The sequence below is a fragment of the Diabrotica virgifera genome, chromosome 6 (assembly GCF_917563875.1).
Source record: "Diabrotica virgifera virgifera chromosome 6, PGI_DIABVI_V3a".
NCBI classification, from domain to species: domain Eukaryota; kingdom Metazoa; phylum Arthropoda; class Insecta; order Coleoptera; family Chrysomelidae; genus Diabrotica; species Diabrotica virgifera.
Genome location: NC_065448.1, coordinates 31,379,199 through 31,400,071, shown reverse-complemented (window position 1 = coordinate 31,400,071; position 20,873 = coordinate 31,379,199). Strand labels below are relative to the sequence as shown.

At 32.5% G+C, this 20,873-nt stretch overlaps 1 protein-coding gene across 6 annotated transcripts in view; it reads left to right on the top strand.

Annotated features, from left to right (window-relative positions):
- The window catches only part of LOC126887531 (zinc finger protein 845-like), a 45,946-nt gene extending 34,505 nt beyond the window's left edge, over positions 1-11,441 (top strand). The window contains exons 3-4 of one of the 6 annotated variants that reach the window (XR_007699101.1): positions 3,541-5,928; positions 11,115-11,441. Coding sequence is in view for 4 of the 6 variants with exons in the window: in XM_050655170.1 (XP_050511127.1) it covers positions 3,541-5,393 (1,853 nt within the window). In the remaining 2 variants the exon portion in view is untranslated. Of the gene's footprint in view, positions 1-3,540; positions 7,889-8,071; positions 9,847-10,454 lie in introns of those variants that run through there. The other 5 variants (XR_007699102.1, XM_050655172.1, XM_050655171.1 and 2 more) reach the window with 5 other exon arrangements.
- Positions 11,442-20,873: the final 9,432 nt, after the last annotated feature.

Sequence of the window (20,873 nt, the reverse complement as noted above, 5' to 3'; positions counted from 1 at the left end):
TACTATATCTCTTTTCATCTAACATTTAAATCATCAACTGAATATACTGAACGTACCCCGTATATCCTTATTCTGTAGATATCTGTCTTTCAATACGGAACATGCCTGCCACCTCCTATGTCCCACTGTCATGACCGTGACACTTCATCGCTCGCTGACACTAAGTGGAAAGGGAAGAATTATTTCTTAAAAAGGCATTTAATGTGAACAATAAATCATTTTTATTCAAATTATCTCTCTCTTGGGTTTTTGGAAAGAAATCAACCTTTTCCTCTTCGGGAAAGTAAGCCTCACACATCACCGGTGATGCAACTTTAAGGCGAAGAATGAGACTTTGACATCCAGACTACAGCACCCAACATCTTCAGCTGCAGGGATCTGAGGCCGAACATCTGCCCAGGTCTATAAAAAGTCGACAGCAGTACCATTTGACATCAATAAGTTACCATTAGATAATAAAAGCCATAAGTATAATCCAGAATTGTTAGTTTTTGGCAAGAATTTGAATATATTTGTTAATGCAATTTAATAAGTCATACTTTTATTATATCTTTATTGAACAATAAACATGATTGGTTAAAAATATTGTTTTGTTTGCTTCCATTCCAAATTTTCATATTTTATATCTAAGATTAGGACAAGACGAACACACACCTAGAGTTACTGAGCTATGCTTAGGGTGAACGATAGCTATCTTAGTTGGTTGAAATATTATTTTCGATTGGCTAGGGTATTCTATTGTCGTTTTCGTTTCACTGGCAAAATCTACAAGACAGAAATGCCGGTGTCTAAAACATATTGATTATATTCTTAGGACTTGCTGCCTTACATTAACTTTGTTTAATATTTTATGTCTGTATTCAAATTTCTCTGGTAGTAAATGTTTATAGTTGGTTTGCATTTTAGGTTTTACTCAGGAGGAGAATAAAATAGAAGGTATGGAAACAGTTTGTGAACATTCATCCCGTAAACAACACTATACTAGTCGACACGCCAAGGGAAAAAATGTAAATAAAAATATAAAAGTACAGACTAGACAGGGAACTTACAAATGTAAGATTTGTTTCAAACAGTTTTCTAAAACACATTATTTGAAACAACATTTAAGAGTGCACACTGGAGAAAAACCTCACAAGTGTGAAATTTGTTTTCAGCAGTTCAGTCAAGCAGGACATTTGAAAGTACATTTGAGAATGCACACTGGAGAAAAACCTCACAAGTGTGAAATTTGTTTTAAGCAGTTTAGTATAGTAGGACATTTGAAAAGCCATTTGAGAGTGCATACTGCTGAAAAACCTCACAAGTGTCAAATCTGTTTTAAGCAGTTTAGTGAAGCAAGTAGTTTGAAATTACATTTAAGAGTACATACTGGAGATAAACCTTACAAGTGTGAAATCTGTTTTCAGCAGTTTAGTCAAGCAGGAAATTTGAAAAAACATTTGAGAGTACACACAGGAGAAAAACCTCACAAGTGTGAAATCTGTTTTAAGCAGTTTAGTCAAGCGGGTGATTTGAAAACACATTTTGCACTGCACACTGGAGAAAAACCTCACAAGTGTGAAATTTGTTTTAAGCAGTTTAGTCAAACAAGTAATTTGAAAAAACATTTGAGAGTGCATACTGGAGAAAAACCTCACAAGTGTCAAATCTGTTTTAAGGGGTTTATGCCCGGTTGCACCAACAGATCTTAAGCTTAAGTCGAGAATATCATAAGAATTAAAATAATATAATTATAATATATTACAATAAGAATACCATAATATAATAATAGATATAATTGATAATAAGGTAAGAATCTAAAATTATGGTGCAACGTAAATGATACTCAAGGAGGCCCTATTTATAAGCAGAGCTTAGCTAATCTGGAACTTAAGATCTGTTGGTGCAACCAGGCATTAGTGAAGCAAGTAGTTTAAAATCACATTTGAGAGTGTACACTGGAGAAAAACAGTGTGAAATTTGTTTTAAGCAGTTTTTTACAGCAGGTAATTTGAAAGTCCATTTGAGAGTGCACACTGGAGAAAAACCTCACAAGTGTGAAATCTGTTTTAAGCAGTTTAGTGAAGCACGTGATCTGAAAACACATTTAAGAGTGCACAATGGAGAAATACCTCACCAGTGTGACATTTGTTTTAAGCAGTTTAGTAGAGCATTTGATTTGAAACAACATTCGAGAGTGCACACTGGAGAAAAACCTCACAAGTGTGAAATCTGTTTTAAGCAGTTTAATCAATCAGGACAGTTGAAAAGACATTTGAGAGTGCACCATGGAGAAAACCATACAAGTGTCAAATCTGTTTTAAGCAGTTTAGTCACGCAGGTAGTTTGAAAATACATTTAGGAGTACACACTCTGTTTTAAGTAGTTTAGGTCCGGTTTCGCCAACAACAAATAAATCAATGAATAGCTATTCGTCGAATAAAATTTATTAGATGTTTAAGTTTATATTTTCATCAACTGAACATACTGAACGTACCTCTTATATCCTTGCTCTGTAGATACAGTAGGAAAAATGAAAGAATTCCCATGAAAGAACATATAAAACACTCTATATTTTCCTGTCACCGTGTCACACAAAAAATTGGCCAGCGCAAGTACATGTAATAATTATTGTTACATGTACCTGCACTGGACAATTTTCTTTGTGACACGGTGACAGGAAAATACAGCGTGTTTTATATGTTCGTTCATGGGTATTCTTACATTTTTCCAACTTTATCTGTCTTTCAATACGGAACATGCCTGCCACCTCCTATGTCTCACTGTCATGACCGTGAAACTTCATCGCTCGCTGACACTAAGTGGAAAGGGAAGAATTATTTCTTAAAAAGGCATGTAATGTGAACAATAAATAATTTTTATTCAAATTATCTCTCTCTTTGGTTTTTGGAAAGAAATCAACCTTTTCCTCTTCGCGAACGTAAGCCTCACACATCACCGGTGATGCAACTTTAAGGCGAAGAATGAGACTTTGACATCCAGACTACAGCACCCAACATCTTCAGCTGCAGGGATCTGAGGCCGAACATCTGCCCAGGTCTATAAGAAGTCGACAGCAGTACCATTTGACATCAATAAGTTACCATCAGATACCAAAAGCCATAAGTATAATCCAGAATTAGTTTTTGGCAAGAATTTGAATATATTTGTTAATGCAATTTAATAAGTCATACTTTTATTATATCTTTATTGAACAATAAACATGATTGGTTAAAAATATTGTTTTGTTTGCTTCCATTCCAAATTTTCATAGTTCATATCTAAGATTAGGACAAGACGAACACACACCTAGAGTTACTGAGCCATGCTTAGGGTGAACGATAGCTATCTTAGTTGGTTGAAATATTATTTTCGATTGGCTAGAGTATTCTCTTGTCGTTTTCGCTCCACTGGCAAAATCTACAAGACAGAAATGTCGGTGTCTAAAACATATTGATTATATTGTTAGGACTTGCTGCCTTACATTAACTTTGTTTAATATTTTATGTCTGTATTCAAATTTCTCTGGTAGTAAATGTTTATAGTTGGTTTGCATTTTAGGTTTTACTCAGGAGGAGAATAAAATAGAAGGTATGGAAACAGTTTGTGAACATTCATCCCGTAAACAACACTATACGAGTCGACACGCCAAGGGAAAAACTGTAAATAAAAATATAAAAGTACAGACTAGACAGGGAACTTACAAATGCAAGATTTGTTTCAAACAGTTTTCTAAAACACATTATTTGAAACAACATTTAAGAGTGCACACTGGAGAAAAACCTCACAAGTGTGAAATTTGTTTTCAGCAGTTCAGTCAAGCAGGACATTTGAAAGTACATTTGAGAATACACACTGGAGAAAAACCTCACAAGTGTGAAATTTGTTTTAAGCAGTTTAGTGTACTAGGACATTTGAAAAGCCATTTGAGAGTGCATACTGCTGAAAAACCTCACAAGTGTCAAATCTGTTTTAAGCAGTTTAGGGAAGCAGGTAGTTTAAAAACACATTTGAGAGTGCACACTGGAGAAATATTGTACAAGTGTGAAATCTGTTTTAATCAGTTTATTCACGCAAGTAGTTTGAAAAGACATTTAGGAGTACACACTGAAGAAAGACCTTACAAGTGTGAAATCTGTTTTAAGCAGTTTATTAACACAAGTCAGTTGAAAATACATTTGAGAGTGCATACTGGAGAAAAACCTCACAAGTGTGAAATTTGTTTTAAGCAGTTTAGTCAAACAAGTAATTTAAAAAAACATTTGAGTGTGCATACTGGAGAAAAACCTCACAAGTGTCAAATCTGTTTTAAGGGGTTTAGTGAAGCAAGTAGTTTAAAATCACATTTGAGAGTGCACACTGGAGAAAAACCTCACAAGGAAAAACCTCACAAGTGTGAAATTTGTTTTAAGCAATTTTTTACAGCAGGTAATTTGAAAGTCCATTTGAGAGTGCACACTGGAGAAAAACCTCACAAGTGTCAAATCTGTTTTAAGCAGTTTAGTGAAGCAAGTAGTTTGAAATTACATTTAAGAGTACACACTGGAGATAAACCTTACAAGTGTGAAATATGTTTTCAGCAGTTTAGTCAAGCAGGAAATTTGAAAAAACATTTGAGAGTACACACGGGAGAAAAACCTCACAAGTGTGAAATCTGTTTTAAGCAGTTTAGTCAAGCAGGTGATTTGAAAACACATTTTACAGTGCACACTGGAGAAAAACCTCACAAGTGTGAAATTTGTTTTCAGAAATTTAGTCGAGTAGGATATTTGAAAAGACATTTGAGAGTTCATACCGGGGAAAAACCTCACAAGTGTGAGGAAAAACCTCACAAGTGTGAAATCTGTTTTCAGCAGTTTCGTGAAGCAGGTACTTTAAAAATACATTTGAGAGTGCACACGGGAGAAAAACCTTACAAGTGTAAAATCTGTTTTAAGCAATTTAGTCAAGCAGGACATTTGATAAGACATGCGAGAGTACACACTGGAAATAAACCGCACAAGTGTGAAATTTGTTTTCAGCAATTCAGTCAAGCAGGAAATTTGAAAGTACATTTGAGAATACACACTGGAGAAAAACCTCACAAGTGTGAAATCTGTTTTAAGCAGTTTAGTGAAGCACGTGATCTGAAAACACATTTAAGAGTGCACAATGGAGAAATACCTCACCAGTGTGACATTTGTTTTAAGCAGTTTAGTAGAGCATTTGATTTGAAACAACATTCGAGAGTGCACACTGGAGAAAAACCTCACAAGTGTGAAATCTGTTTAAAGCAGTTTAATCAATCAGGACAGTTGAAAAGACATTTGAGAGTGCACCATGGAGAAAAACCATACAAGTGTCAAATCTGTTTTAAGCAGTTTAGTCACGCAGGTAGTTTGAAAATACATTTAGGAGTACACACTCTGTTTTAAGCAGTTTAGGTCCGGTTTCGCCAACAACAAATAAATCAATGAATAAGCTATTCGTCGAATAAAATTTATTAGATGTTTAAGTTTATATTTTGTTTCAATAGAATTTTGATGATTTAAAGTTAAACGGACGAATTTACTTTTTTCTAAATATTTACACCCAGATTAACTTGCCAATTTACTCGAAGAGTAAGTATTTTTTTGATAAATAAATAAAATAAGTCTTATTTGACGTTAGTAAAAGGGAGAAATGTCAGTTTAATGGTCGAATAACTTTAATCATAAAATAAACTACTATTTGTCGTTGGTGAAGCCGGCCCTTTGTCAAGCAGGTGATTTGAAAACACATTTTAAACTTCATACTGGAGAAAAACGTCACAATAGTGTGACATTTGTTTTAAGCAGTTTAGTAGAGCAGGTGATTTCAAACAACATTCGAGAGTACACACTGAAGAAAAACCTCACAAGTGTGAGATTTGTTTTCAGCAATTTAGTCGAGTAGTACATTTTGGTCGGCCCTCAATTCGTCCCCGAGCAGGTACTAGAAGATAATCCTACCCTTAATTTCTACCGATGCTAATTACGGAACTTTAATGACACCGCTCAACTGGTCCCCGAGCACGGGATTATAATTTCTGGGAAATCCAATTTGAGTATAAGCGAGTTTAAATTTATTTTCACGTTTGTTTTGTAATAACTACCTATTTGAAAAAAACATTATGGAATGCTCTAAAAGTTTTAGCGAAGATGGAAAATCTATATTAATAGTAGAATCTCACACATTTATGAGACAATGTTCTTACAAAAATCGTTTAAAACTTTTGCAAATTAAATGCTTAGGTTTGAGATTAAATCTGAACCCAGAAATTATTCTGACAGACTTTGAAATAGCCATTCACAATGCCATAAGAACAGTGTTCCCAAATTCCAAAATAGTAGGCTGCAGGTTTCATTTGGCACAAGCATGTCACAAAACAATGAAACAGTCTACAATTGAATCGGTCATTTCAAAAACAACACGAGTCACATATTCCTAATTTTAAAAGAGAGTAAAAAAACTAACTATAGTACGTTCTTTGACGGTAAAATATTGCAAAACCTCCCAAATTTTAAAGAACCGATGGGATTGACATGAAATTTGGCATACACATAGCTAACAAGTCAAAGAAAAAAGTGATATTGTGCCGATATGTGCTTTTGCCCTGGGGGTGGTTTTCACCCCCTTTTGGAGGTGAAAAAATATTCGTCCAAAGTAAGTCCGGAAATTGGTAAACTGACTAATTTTAAGTAACTTTTGTTCTATAGATTTTCCCCAGAGTAACATCTGAAAATTATTTTGACACTTTAAAAAATTTATGATTAATAATTTAAATTAACTATATACATTGACTTAATGATTATTTTATTATGAGTATTTATTTTTGATTTGTTCTGAACGATTACTACTGCATTTCCTTTAATATTTCATTAATAATTATCTTCTGTATTCGTTTTAACTTGTTTCCTGTTAAAAACTAGTTTGGCGCCTTCTTCTATTATCCTCTTTTATTATCTTCTATTTACTATATCTCTTCATCTAACATTTAAATCATCAACTGAACTTACTGAACGTACCCCTTATATCCTTACTCTGTAGATACAGTAGGAAAAATGAAAGAATACCCATGAAAGAACATATAAAACACGCTAAATTTTCCTGTCACCGTGTCACACAAAAAATTGGCCAGCGCAAGTACATGTAATAATTATTGTTACATGTACTTGCACTGGACAATTTTCTTTGTGACACGGTGACAGGAAAATACAGCGTGTTTTATATGTTCGTTCATGGGTATTCTCACATTTTTCCGACTGTATCTGTCTTTCAATACGGAACATGCCTGCCACCTCCTATGTCCCACTGTCATGACCGTGAAACTTCATCGCTCGCTGACACTAAGTGGAAAGGGAAGAATTATTTCTTAAAAAGGCATGTAATGTGAACAATAAATAATTTTTATTCAAATTATCTCTCTCTTGGGTTTTTGGAAAGAAATCAACCTTTTCCTCTTCGGTAACGTAAGCCTCACACATCACCGGTGATGCAACTTTAAGGCAAAGAATGAGACTTTGACATCCAGACTACAGCACCCAACATCTTCAGCTGCAGGGATCTGAGGCCGAACATCTGCCCAGGTCTATAAGAAGTCGACAGCAGTACCATTTGACATCAATAAGTTACCATCAGATACCAAAAGCCATAAGTATAATCCAGAATTGTTAGTTTTTGGCAAGAATTTGAATATATTTGTTAATGCAATTTAATAAGTCATACTTTTATTATATCTTTATTGAACAATAAACATGATTGGTTAAAAATATTGTTTTGTTTGCTTCCATTCCAAATTTTCATAGTTCATATCTAAGATTAGGACAAGACGAACACACACCTAGAGTTACTGAGCTATGCTTAGGGTGAACGATAGCTATCTTAGTTATTTGAAATATTATTTTCGATTGGCTAGGGTATTCTCTTGTCGTTTTCGCTTCACTGGCAAAATCTACAAGACAGAAATGTCGGTGTCTAAAACATATTGATTATATTGTTAGGACTTACTGCCTTACATTAACTTTGTTTAATATTTTATGTCTGTATTCAAATTTCTCTGGTAGTAAATGTTTATAGTTGGTTTGCATTTTAGGTTTTACTCAGGAGGAGAATAAAATAGAAGGTATGGAAACAGTTTGTGAACATTCATCACGTAAACAACACTATACTAGTCGACACGCCAAGGGAAAAACTGTAAATAAAAATGTAAAAGTACAGACTAGACAGGGAACTTACAAATGTAAGATTTGTTTCAAACAGTTTTCTAAAACACATTATTTGAAACAACATTTAAGAAGGCACACTGGAGAAAAACCTCACAAGTGTGAAATTTGTTTTCAGCAGTTCAGTCAAGCAGGACATTTGAAAGAACATTTGAGAGTGCACACTGGAGAAAAACCTCACAAGTGTGAAATTTGTTTTAAGCAGTTTAGTCGAGTAGGACATTTGAAAGAACATTTGAGAGTGCACACTGGAGAAAAACCTCACAAGTGTGAAATTTGTTTTAAGCAGTTTAGTCGAGTAGAACATTTGAAAAGCCATTTGAGAGTGCATACTGCTGAAAAACCTCACAAGTGCCAAATCTGTTTTAAGCAGTTTAGAGAAGCAGGTAGTTTAAAAACACATTTGAGAGTGCACACTGGAGAAATATTATACAAGTGTGAAATCTGTTTTAATCAGTTTAGTCACGCAAGTAGTTTGAAAAGACATTTAGGAGTACACACTGAAGAAAGACCTTACAAGTGTGAAATCTGTTTTAAGCAGTTTATTAACACAAGTGAGTTGAAAATACATTTGAGAGTGCATACTGGAGAAAAACCTCACAACTGTGAAATTTGTTTTAAGCAGTTTAGTCAAACAAGCGATTTGAAAATACATTTGAGAGTGCATACTGGAGAAAAACCTCACAAGTGTGAAATTTGTTTTAAGCAGTTTAGTCAAACAAGCAATTTGAAAAAACATTTGAGAGTGCATACTGGAGAAAAACCTCACAAGTGTCAAATCTGTTTTAAGCGGTTTAGTGAAGCAAGTAATTTAAAATCACATTTGAGAGTGCACACTGGAGAAAAACCTCACAAGTGTGAAATTTGTTTTAAGCAGTTTAGTCGAGTAGGACATTTGAAAAGCCATTTGAGAGTGCATACTGCTGAAAAACCTCACAAGTGCCAAATCTGTTTTAAGCAGTTTAGAGAAGCAGGTAGTTTAAAAACACATTTGAGAGTGCACACTGGAGAAATATTATACAAGTGTGAAATCTGTTTTAATCAGTTTAGTCACGCGAGTAGTTTGAAAAGACATTTAGGAGTACACACTGAAGAAAGACCTTACAAGTGTGAAATCTGTTTTAAGCAGTTTATTAACACAAGTCAGTTGAAAATACATTTGAGAGTGCATACTGGAGAAAAACCTCACAAGTGTGAAATTTGTTTTAAGCAGTTTAGTCAAACAAGCGATTTGAAAAAACATTTGAGAGTGCATACTGGAGAAAAACCTCACAAGTGTCAAATCTGTTTTAAGCGGTTTAGTGAAGCAAGTAGTTTAAAATCACATTTGAGAGTGCATACTGGAGAAAAACCTCACAAGTGTCAAATCTGTTTAAGCGGTTTAGTGAAGCAAGTAGTTTAAAATCAAATTTGAGAGTGCACACTGGAGAAAAACCTCACAAGTGTGAAATCTGTTTTAAGCAGTTTAGTGAAGAAAGTAGTTTGAAATTACATTTAAGAGTACACACTGGAGATAAACCTTACAAGTGTGAAATCTGTTTTCAGCAGTTTAGTCAAGCAGGAAATTTGAAAAAACATTTGAGAGTACACACAGGAGAAAAAGCTCACAAGTGTGAAATCTGTTTTAAGCAGTTTAGTCAAGCAGGTGATTTGAAAACACATTTGAGAGTGCACACTGGAGAAAAACCTCACAAGTGTGAAATTTGTTTTCAGAAATTTAGTTGAGTAGGATATTTGAAAAGACATTTGAGAGTTCATACCGGGGAAAAACCTCACAAGTGTAAGGAAAAACCTCACAAGTGTGACATCTGTTTTCAGCAGTTTCGTGAAGCAGGTACTTTAAAAATACATTTGAGAGTGCACACGAGAGAAAAACCTTACAAGTGTAAAATCTGTTTTAAGCAATTTAGTCAAGCAGGACATTTGATAAGACATGCGAGAGCACACACTGGAAATAAACCGAACAAGTGTGAAATTTGTTTTCAGCAATTCAGTCAAGCAGGAAATTTGAAAGTACATTTGAGAATACACACTGGAGAAAACCTCACAAGTGTGAAATCTGTTTTAAGCAGTTTAGTGAAGCACGTGATCTGAAAACACATTTAAGAGTGCACAATGGAGAAATACCTCACCAGTGTGACATTTGTTTTAAGCAGTTTAGTAGAGCATTTGATTTGAAACAACATTCGAGAGTGCACACTGGAGAAAAACCTCACAAGTGTGAAATCTGTTTAAAGCAGTTTAATCAATCAGGACAGTTGAAAAGACATTTGAGAGTGCACCATGGAGAAAAACCATACAAGTGTCAAATCTGTTTTAAGCAGTTTAGTCACGCAGGTAGTTTGAAAATACATTTAGGAGTACACACTCTGTTTTAAGCAGTTTAGGTCCGGTTTCGCCAACAACAAATAAATCAATGAATAAGCTATTCGTCGAATAAAATTTATTAGATGTTTAAGTTTATATTTTGTTTCAATAGAATTTTGATGATTTAAAGTTAAACGGACGAATTTACTTTTTTCTAAATATTTACACCCAGATTAACTTGCCAATTTACTCGAAGAGTAAGTATTTTTTTGATAAATAAATAAAATAAGTCTTATTTGACGTTAGTAAAAGGGAGAAATGTCAGTTTAATGGTCGAATAACTTTAATCATAAAATAAACTACTATTTGTCGTTGGTGAAGCCGGCCCTTTGTCAAGCAGGTGATTTGAAAACACATTTTAAACTTCATACTGGAGAAAAACGTCACAATAGTGTGACATTTGTTTTAAGCAGTTTAGTAGAGCAGGTGATTTCAAACAACATTCGAGAGTACACACTGAAGAAAAACCTCACAAGTGTGAGATTTGTTTTCAGCAATTTAGTCGAGTAGTACATTTTGGTCGGCGCTCAATTCGTCCCCGAGCAGGTACTAGAAGATAATCCTACCCTTAATTTCTACCGATGCTAATTACGGAACTTTAATGACAAAGCTCAACTGGTCCCCGAGCACGGGATTATAATTTCTGGGAAATCCAATTTGAGTATAAGCGAGTTTAAATTTATTTTCACGTTTGTTTTGTAATAACTATCTATTTGAAAAAAACATTATGGAATGCTCTAAAAGTTTTAGCGAAGATGGAAAATCTACAGGGTGATTCATTAAGAATGTCCAATCTCTGAGTTGTAGATTCTAGATCTCAAAATATTAATAGTTAACAAAAATCACTTATATAAAATGTGCCTGGTTACTGAGTTATAGGGTGTTCTATTTAAAAATTTAATAACCATTTTTACCCAGTACTTTAAAACTATTTGATATATCCTTGTCATACTTTGCAGAAAGTGTAGTTGCCGTACACCCTACTAAATTATGATAAACAAACGTTTCTGGCTACTACCAGAGGCGTACGACAGGGGACAGTGCATGGCTTACCCTTCCCAAATTCTACGTCACTGGCGAAATTGCTATTTTAACACAATATTTCGATTTTCCAATACTTTCTATGTAAATAATATACTTCATTCGTAACGTTGAAGTCATTAGTTTTCGAGATATTTGGAGTTGAAAATGAAACTTTACAGTTATTTTGATTAATGTATTGTGCCCCTTCATTTTATCTTCAAATATCTCGAAAACTAATGATTTTATTGATACAAATAAAGAGTATATTATTTGCATAGAAAGTATTGGATAATCTAAAAATTATGCTGAAATGGCAATTCCATCAGTGGCGTAGAATTCGTGAAGGTCCAATCATTCATTTTCCCCTGTACGCCTCTGGTAATACCCAGAAACGTTTATTTAACATAAATTAGTAAGGTGTGCAGTACTTACACTTTTTGGCAATTATGATACGGCAATTTCAAATACTTTTAAAGTACTGGGTACAAATAGTTTTTAAATTTTTAAATCAAACTTCCCTATTACATAAATATTAATTATTTGTATCCGGTATTTTAAAAGTATTTGACATATCCTTATTGTACTTTACAGATCGTGTATATACTGTACAACCTACTAAAATATGTTAATACAACTTTCTGGCTAGTACCAGAGGCGTACGACAGGGGAAAGTGAATGGTTGACCATTCCCACATTCTACGCCACTGGCGGAATTACTAGTTTATTGCAATTTTTAGATTCTCCAACACTTTCTACGCAAATAATATACTCTTCATACGTACCGATAAAATCATTAATTTTCGAGATATGTAAAGTCAAAAATGAAGGAGCACAATACATTAATCAAAATAGCTATGCCGTTTCATTTTCAACTTAAAATATCTCGAAAACTAATGACTTTAACGTTACGAATGAAGAGTATATTACTTACATAGAAAGTATTGGAAAATCGAAATATTGTGCTAAAATAGCAATTTCGCCAGTGGCGTATAATTTGGGAAGGGTCAACCATTCACTTTCCCCTGTCGTACGCCTCTGGTAGTAGCCAGAAAAGTTTATTTATCATAATTTAGTAGGATGTACAGTACCTATATTTTCTGCCAAGTATGACAAGGATATGTCAAATAGTTTTAAAGCCCTGGGTAAAAATAGTTATTAAATTTTTAAATAAAACACCCTGTAACTCAGTAACGAGCCACATTTTATTTAATGATTTGTGTTAAAATCTTAATATTTTGAGGTCTAGAATCTACATCTGAAAGATTGGACATTCTTAATGAATCACCCTGTATATTAATAGTATAATCTCGCACATTTACAAGACAATGTTCTTACAAAAATCGTTTAAAACTTTTGCAAATTAAATGCTTAGGTTTGAGATTAAATCTGAACCCAGAAATTATTCTGACAGACTTTGAAATAGCCATTCACAATGCCATAAGAACAGTGTTCCCAAATTCCAAAATAGTAGGCTGCAGGTTTCATTTGGCACAAGCATGTCACAAAACAGTGAAACAGTCTACAATTAAATCGGTCATTTCAAAAACAACACGAGTCACATATTCCTAATTTTAAAAGAGAGTAAAAAAACTAACTATAGTACGTTCTTTGACGGTAAAATATTGCAAAACCTCCCAAATTTTAAAGAACCGATTGGATTGACATGAAATTTAACATAAACATAGCTAACAAGTCAAAGAAAAAAGTGATATTGTGCCGATATGTGCTTTTGCCCTGGGGTGGTTTTCACCCCCTTTTGGAGGTGAAAAAATATTCTTCCAAAGTAAGTCCGGAAATTGATAAACTGACTAATTCTAAGTAACTTTTGTTCTATACAGTTTTTTCAATAAGTCAATACTTTTCGAGTTATTTGCCAGTGAATATGTTCATTTTTTCAACTATTAGACGGGTTTTCGCAAATAACTCAAATAGTAAGTACTTTGTCGAAAAAACATTCTTAGCAAAAATATAGCCTGTAAAAAATTTAAAAAAAAATGGTGTATATATCACGTCTTTATACCTAGTAGAAGCAGAGTTATAGCTAATGAAAAACAGGTTCATATTCGTCAAATTCCAAATGTAATACTTTAACGTGAAATAACCAAAAATAAAGCACATTTCGGGAAAAACTCATTACAACTTATTTAAAATGTTTAAAAAAACTTCATTTTTGTTTTATAAAAAAAATTTCTAGCATCAAAAGTAAACAAGTTACGCTCAAAATAAAGTTAGTCCCTTTTTTTTTTGGTAAAAAAATCTGGAAAATCACCCCCTAATTAGTATCTCAAATGAACTTGATCGTTACGACTTCACAAATTTCTTGACTCGTGTATGTATTGTTTATATGATCTGTAAGTTTCATCGGTTCAAAGTCCTTATTTTTGAAAGGGCTGTAGTTAAAAGGGATTGAACGAGTCAGTGATCACGAATGTTTGCAAATTCAGAAACACCAAATCTTAATCAATTTTGAAAAAATACATGATATTCAGAAAAGCATTGCTGACTTTTTGTGTTTTGAGATTTTTGGTATCTCTAACAATGTTTAAGTTATTCTGAAAAAAAAGGCATATTAAAATTTTTTAAAATTTTAGTTTAAAACCAAATTTTTTCAAAAATAAGCACTTTGAATCGATCAAACTTACGGATCATATAAACACAACATAAGTAAAATAATTTGTGGAGCGGTAACGAATAATTTCATTTAAGTTGCTAATTAGGGGGTGGTCTCTCCGATTTTTTTTTTTTGCCAAAACAGAAGGGACCAACTTTATTTTGAGCGTAACTTGCTTAAATTTAATGCTAGAGACTTTTTATAAAAACAGAAATAAAGCTTTTTTTAAACACTTTAAAAAAGTAATAATGTGTTTTCCCCAAAAAGTGCTTATTCTTTGGATATTTCACGTCGAAATATTCTGTTTAAAATTTGGTGAATACGAATCTATTTTTCGATGGCTATAACTCTGGTTCTACGAGGTCCAGAGACCTAAGGCTATATTTTTGCTAAGAACGTTTTTTTCGACGAAATACTTATTTTTTGAGTTATTTGCGAAAAACCGTCTAAAAATGTGGTTATTTTGTTGAAAAATTAACATATTCACTCGAAAAGTGTTGACTTGGCGAAAAAGCTCCATAGAACAAAAGTTACTTAAAATTAGTCAGTTTACCCATTTCCGGACTTATTTTGGACATATATTTTTCATCTACAAGAGGGGGTGAAAGTCACCCCCAGGGCAAAAGCACACATCGGCACAATATCACTTTTTTTCTTTGACATGTAAGCAGGGAAGTGCGGTGCTATGATGCGGTGAGTCAGTCGCATCAGGCGGCATCATAAGGGGGGCGGCATAATCAGTAAAATCAAAATACATAAAAATAATCATAGGAATAAGATAGGGTGTGCAAAATAAAACACTTAAAAAATATCAGAGGGCTTTTTACGTGCCCTGCGCATGCCACTCTTTAAACTTAGTTTTAAAAGTGAAGAAAGCGTCTTCTTCTACAGAAACAACAACCCTTTTTGTATTACACAAGAACTATACACTTTTTTTCTAATTATATCAAGCGTTGGAAAGTTCCGAAAAAACATGTTTCACAACTCTAAAATCGTTGAGTGATACTAGATGGTCAAGTCAAATAGATGTATTGAACCATTTAAGGCTTTAAGATTTCAAGTTTGAAATATATGATACCTCATTCGAAATAATAGAAGAAGTCAACAAAAATTCAGAAATCAGAAACTAAAGTTAAAGCAAAATTAAATAGCAAAAAATATTAAAAATTATAAATTTATACAGGGTGTCCCGAAAAGATTGGTCATAAATTATACCACACATTCTGGGGTCAAAAACAGTTCGATTGAACCTAACTTACCTTAGTACAAATGTGCTCATAAAAAAAGTTACAGCCCTTTGAAGTTACAAAATAAAAATCGATTTTTTTCAATATATCGAAAACTATTAAAGATTTTTTATTGAAAATAGACATGTATCATTGTTATGCCAGGACCATCTTAAAACAAAATTATAGTGAAATTTGTCCACCCCATAAAAATTTTATGGGGGTTTTGTTCCCTTAAACCCCCCCAAACTTTTGTGTACGTTCCAATTAATTCAATATTGTGGTACGATTAGTTAAACACAACTTTTTAAAACTTTTTTGTCTCTTAGTATTTTTTCTAAAATCGAGTTTTTATCGAGATGCGGCTTCTTTTTTAATATATTTACATAAAAATTGTATGGGGGTTTTGTTCCTTTAAACCCCCCAAATGTTTGTGTACGTTCCAATGAAACTATTATTGTGGTACCATTAGTTAAACACAGTGTTTTTAAAACTTTTTTGCCTCTTACTCTTTTTTTGATAAGTCGCCTTTTATCGAGATGTTGCTTCTTTTTCAAAATATACCTAAAAAAGTAAATTATAAATAAATTTTCAGATTGTTAACAGGTCTCTATAATCGTACTTAACCATTACAAATATGTGGTGAATTCGAGAAATACTCAAAATATCTCGATAAGCGCTGGCTTATCGAAAAAGTACTAAGAGGTACTAGAGTACTAAAAGTTTTAAAAACATTGTGTTTAACTAAAGGTGCCACAATAATAATTTAATTGGAACGTACACAAAAGTTTGGGGGGATTTAAGGGAACAAAACCCCCATAAAATTTTTATGGGGTGCACAAATTTAACTTTATTTTTTTTTTAATGAAGCTGCCACAAAAATGCCACATCTCCATTTTCAATAAAATATCTTTAAGAGTTTTCGATATATGAAAAAAAATCGATTTTTATTTTGTAACTTCAAAGGGCTGTAACTTTTTTTGTGTGCACTATTGTATATAGGTAAGTGAGGTTCAATCAACCTATTTTTGGCCCCAGAATCTGTGGTATAATTTATGACCAATCTTTTCGGGACACCCTGTATATTACATATTATATTTATAATTAAAAATTAAAAATTTGTCAGATTGTGTAAAACTGTTGTCAGAAACTATAGAAAAAAAAATGAAAAGTCGCAGACAATCTGGCTATGACTTAAAGACAATTACTGCTAATGAAATTGAAGAAAATCTTGATATACATTCGAATTTTCAACTGAAAATAAAATTCGAACCAGGAGAAAAAACGTCAATTTGATTACGAAAAATCTGTGGATGAGCTCTTAACAGAGGAAGATAAATCATGAAAGGGTCGCCAATGTGAGTCCATTATACTATTGGATATAAATTAAGTCAGTACTGATAATCTTTGAGTTTGTATTTAATTGATGTTAAAAAATGTGGAGCAACCGGTTTTGAGGCTTACATTTTCGTTGCCTCATCATCAGGCCCAGTACATAGTCTTCCATAAATTACAATATATTTTACAATTTTGTAGACAAAGCTTGCATAGAGTCAAAAAAAATAACAATAGCACATACAATTTTCTGAAATTAGATAAATCGGCAATATTAAAAAACAAGTTAATAAATTAAAACAAAATTAAAATAGAAAACAAAACCAATATATGTATTACAAAATTAATATAAATTGCAAATTAAACATACAACATAAGAACTAATAAGTTGTATCACTAATAATTTTATTAACACTCCCTGTCTCTGTAGCTAGTGATGAAAGAAAACTTTCCAAATTAAAAATTATTTACGAAGCCACATAACGTAGGGAGCGGATTTTATGCTAAATGCATATTGCATGCATATTTCGCATATTTGAGTACTTTACTAAATTTTGCATATTTTTAAAGAAACATGCATATTTTGTGCATATTTAAAAACATTTCAAGTCAAAAAAAATTTAATTTTTTAATTCGACACAAAATATTTCCCCGCACAGGCTGTCGTATCTATTAATTCGAGAACTACCTGAAGAGAGACGGTTCATTCACTGCCTTTTCATTTTTTCTTAGAAAATACCCGATCTTTACACAAAGTACTTATAGTGCTTATAGAACGCCGTTATAAAATGATTGTAGGATGTTAAAATGATGAAGGATGGTTTACCGGGAAATCCGAATTTTATTTACTTTTAGTACAATTTGTATCCCAATTTAGTCGGTACCTATAATTCTGGTGATTCTTTTAAATCCCCTATTGTTAAGAGAATTTACACATTTAACCATAGATTTACTATTTTCTAACGGAAATTGAAATAAATATTCATGCTTTAGATCAGATCCCGTCTTTAAACAGCTTAAAAACTTTCGAGGACATATGCGAAATTTTTAATGGAAATTTTGAAATTGACTTTGGTGCAGAATTTTCGTCTTTAACAAGTTATTTTAATGCGCCCCAATTACTTCTGTTGATATTGAAAGGAGTTTTTCAAGTTATAAAAATATTTTATCTGATCAAAGAAAATGTTTCCTCGTGAAAAATTTGGAAAAACACATTGTAGTGAATTATAATTATAATTATAATATAATCGAAGATATATATATAGTGATATCGTTGTTTTATTTTAAATAGGTAACTATTGGTATCAGTTTTTGTAAAAAATGTGAATAAATTGCATTGTATAAAAAATAACGATTTTATTTGAAAGATAATAAATAAGATTGCCGCCCCCCCTATAAAAGAACCCCCTAGAATAGAATAGAACAGAAAATTTGTGGTTTCTCGAAATGCGCATTTTTTGAATTTTTTTGCATATCTTGCGCATATTTCGTACATTTTTGCTGCATATATATGCGCATATTTCATCAAAATTGATAGCATATAAATCCGCTCCCTACATAAGACAACCAAAACTAAAAACTTTAGCACTCATTTCAAGAGTCCTCACTAGCTGCTACTTTAGACTACACCAATCTGACGAATTTACCAAAATTATAGTCAGAAGGATAAAATTGAAATTTTTGTAAATATTATTTAATGTTAATACATATATTATTTCATTTAATTTAAATTATGTGTTGTTTTTAAAATAAGTTTTAGTTCATTTTGTAAAGTTGCATTTAATAAAAATAAAAGTCAAGTTCCAATAATATTTAAGGGGCGGCATTTCGAAGAGTTGCATCATATTGAAAAGATGTACCGCACGGCTCTGCATGTAAGCTATGCGTTTGTCAACTTTCATGTCGATCCAAGCGGTTCTTTAAAATTTAGAGCAAAAACCGTGAAAGAATGTACTACTAGTTGAAAGATGGATGAAATGGATGACATTAAAATTCAGAGTTATATTGTAGTTTTGTTCCTAATGTTTTTACTGGACATGTGTTGTTTTTGCACACCACGTGAGTTTATCTTAAAGGAGTCTATTCCTCTCAAAAAGTTAGTTTCTGAAAATTGTGGACTTATGCTCTTTTTGAAATGACCGATTCAATTGTTTGCTGACTATTTGATGGACAATTATGGGCTGAACTCAGCAATAGTATAGAAAGGAGCACAATTGTATGTGAATCTTTCAATGCTAAATTTAATGCACGTTTCTATTCGGTACATCCGTCAACTTTTCATTTTCTTGAATTTTAAAACAATTTCAAACATACACTTATATAAAAATGCAAAGTTATTTCTATGAAAATTCAAGAATACGTGGCCCAACTGTGCGAAGACGTAAGCAGTGTATAGTTAAAAAATACACGAATATAAAAATGAATCTATTTCAAGATTTTATTTTGTAAAATGTATATACTTAGCAGCATATTTTTATAAACGTTAAAATACACATTGTATGTACATTATTAGGAATATAGTAAATATTTTTTGTATACTGTTGGGTATTTTTTTTCTATTGGGACCGTGCAAGTTCGGCAAAGCGACCCCTATTTCTACGCTCTGTACTTTTATTCGCACTTTTAATTATATTGGCCAATTGTATTAGTCCTGGTTAGTGGATAATTGTCAAGGCCATAGTCCAAAAAAATAAGAAGAAAAAATAAGATGCAGGATATGTTATGCAAACGTAAACAATTGTATGTAGTAAATAAAATTAGTTATTAAAATGCAGTACTGCAAGCAAAATACAATTAATTAAATTTACCTTTATATAATAATTGCATATCATATCAATATTGTGGAGCAATATATAATTTTTCTGCTTCAATGACAGAAGGTATGAAATATACGTCAATTTGACAATTTCAATTGACAATATGAATTATTTAAGATAGTTGCAATATTTCTCCGCGACTCGCGCACGGTCGTTTCTCGTTTCCCTTCCAAGTACTTGCACACCGCGAATATACTTTTCAACATAGAATTGATGAGTGTAATTGGTTTTGTAAAATATTGATAAATTAAAAGGTACCTATATAAAAAATACACATTTTAATTTTTATACAAAAAATCTCATAGGAATACCGCATAATGAAATATAAGAGAAAATTTGATTTCTGTATTAAAAATCCCAACGGTGACATGAATATTATGTACTTGGATACTGATCTATAATTTTACGTGGACGAGTTGATGAATCTATTTTTATTTACCTGCTATTCTCGGGGACGAATTGATGTATGTTCCTTCAGGTAGGAGATTAACCAAATTTGTAATTTTAATCTCGGGGACGAGTTAATGCACGTCCTTCATTTTAACCTCTTCAGTCCCAAGAAAAGAGTTTTTATTATTTTAACAATATTTTCTATTGTATTTTCTCTGCTCATTTGTGAAAACAATAAACGAAAATCTATAAAAACTATAAAAAAATATTTGACAGACATAATATGACAGGTCCAGCATAATGGACATCAGGACTTAGCTTTCATATAATTTAAGTATGAAACTGAAAAAAACATTCTCGTTCAGGAGAAGTACACAGGTACATTTTGTACAAAAGAATCTCGCCTTGTTAGTGTATCCAAGAGGTTTAGCCCCGTATTTATAGTCAGTACTCAAGACGATCTTACTTCAACGTCGATCTCAAGACCACGTTCTGTTTTATAAACGAGTCTTCGGCTATTCTCGGTCAAGATTGATCTCGAGGCTGGAAAATTATGGATTTTAAGCAATTTTGACATAGAACACCAACTAAAAACGATATTCTGTCAATCATCAAGTCAAATATCTTTGCAATGTTTTTATAGATGTACTTTGTTTTTTGAAAATTTATTTATTTATTAAGCGCAACAGGCCTTGTAGGCCTAGGGCTAAAATGTTTGCATTTCTGATTACATAAGTAATATACTAAATAACTTAATGTAACTTACATAACTTATAAATTTTATTTAATTACACTTCAGTCTTTTTATACACTCCTTCACCACCTCTCTCCATCTCCTTCTGTCCAATGCTAGTTCTTTCCATCTCTCAATGTTACTTTTCTTCAAGTCTTCATATACACTGTC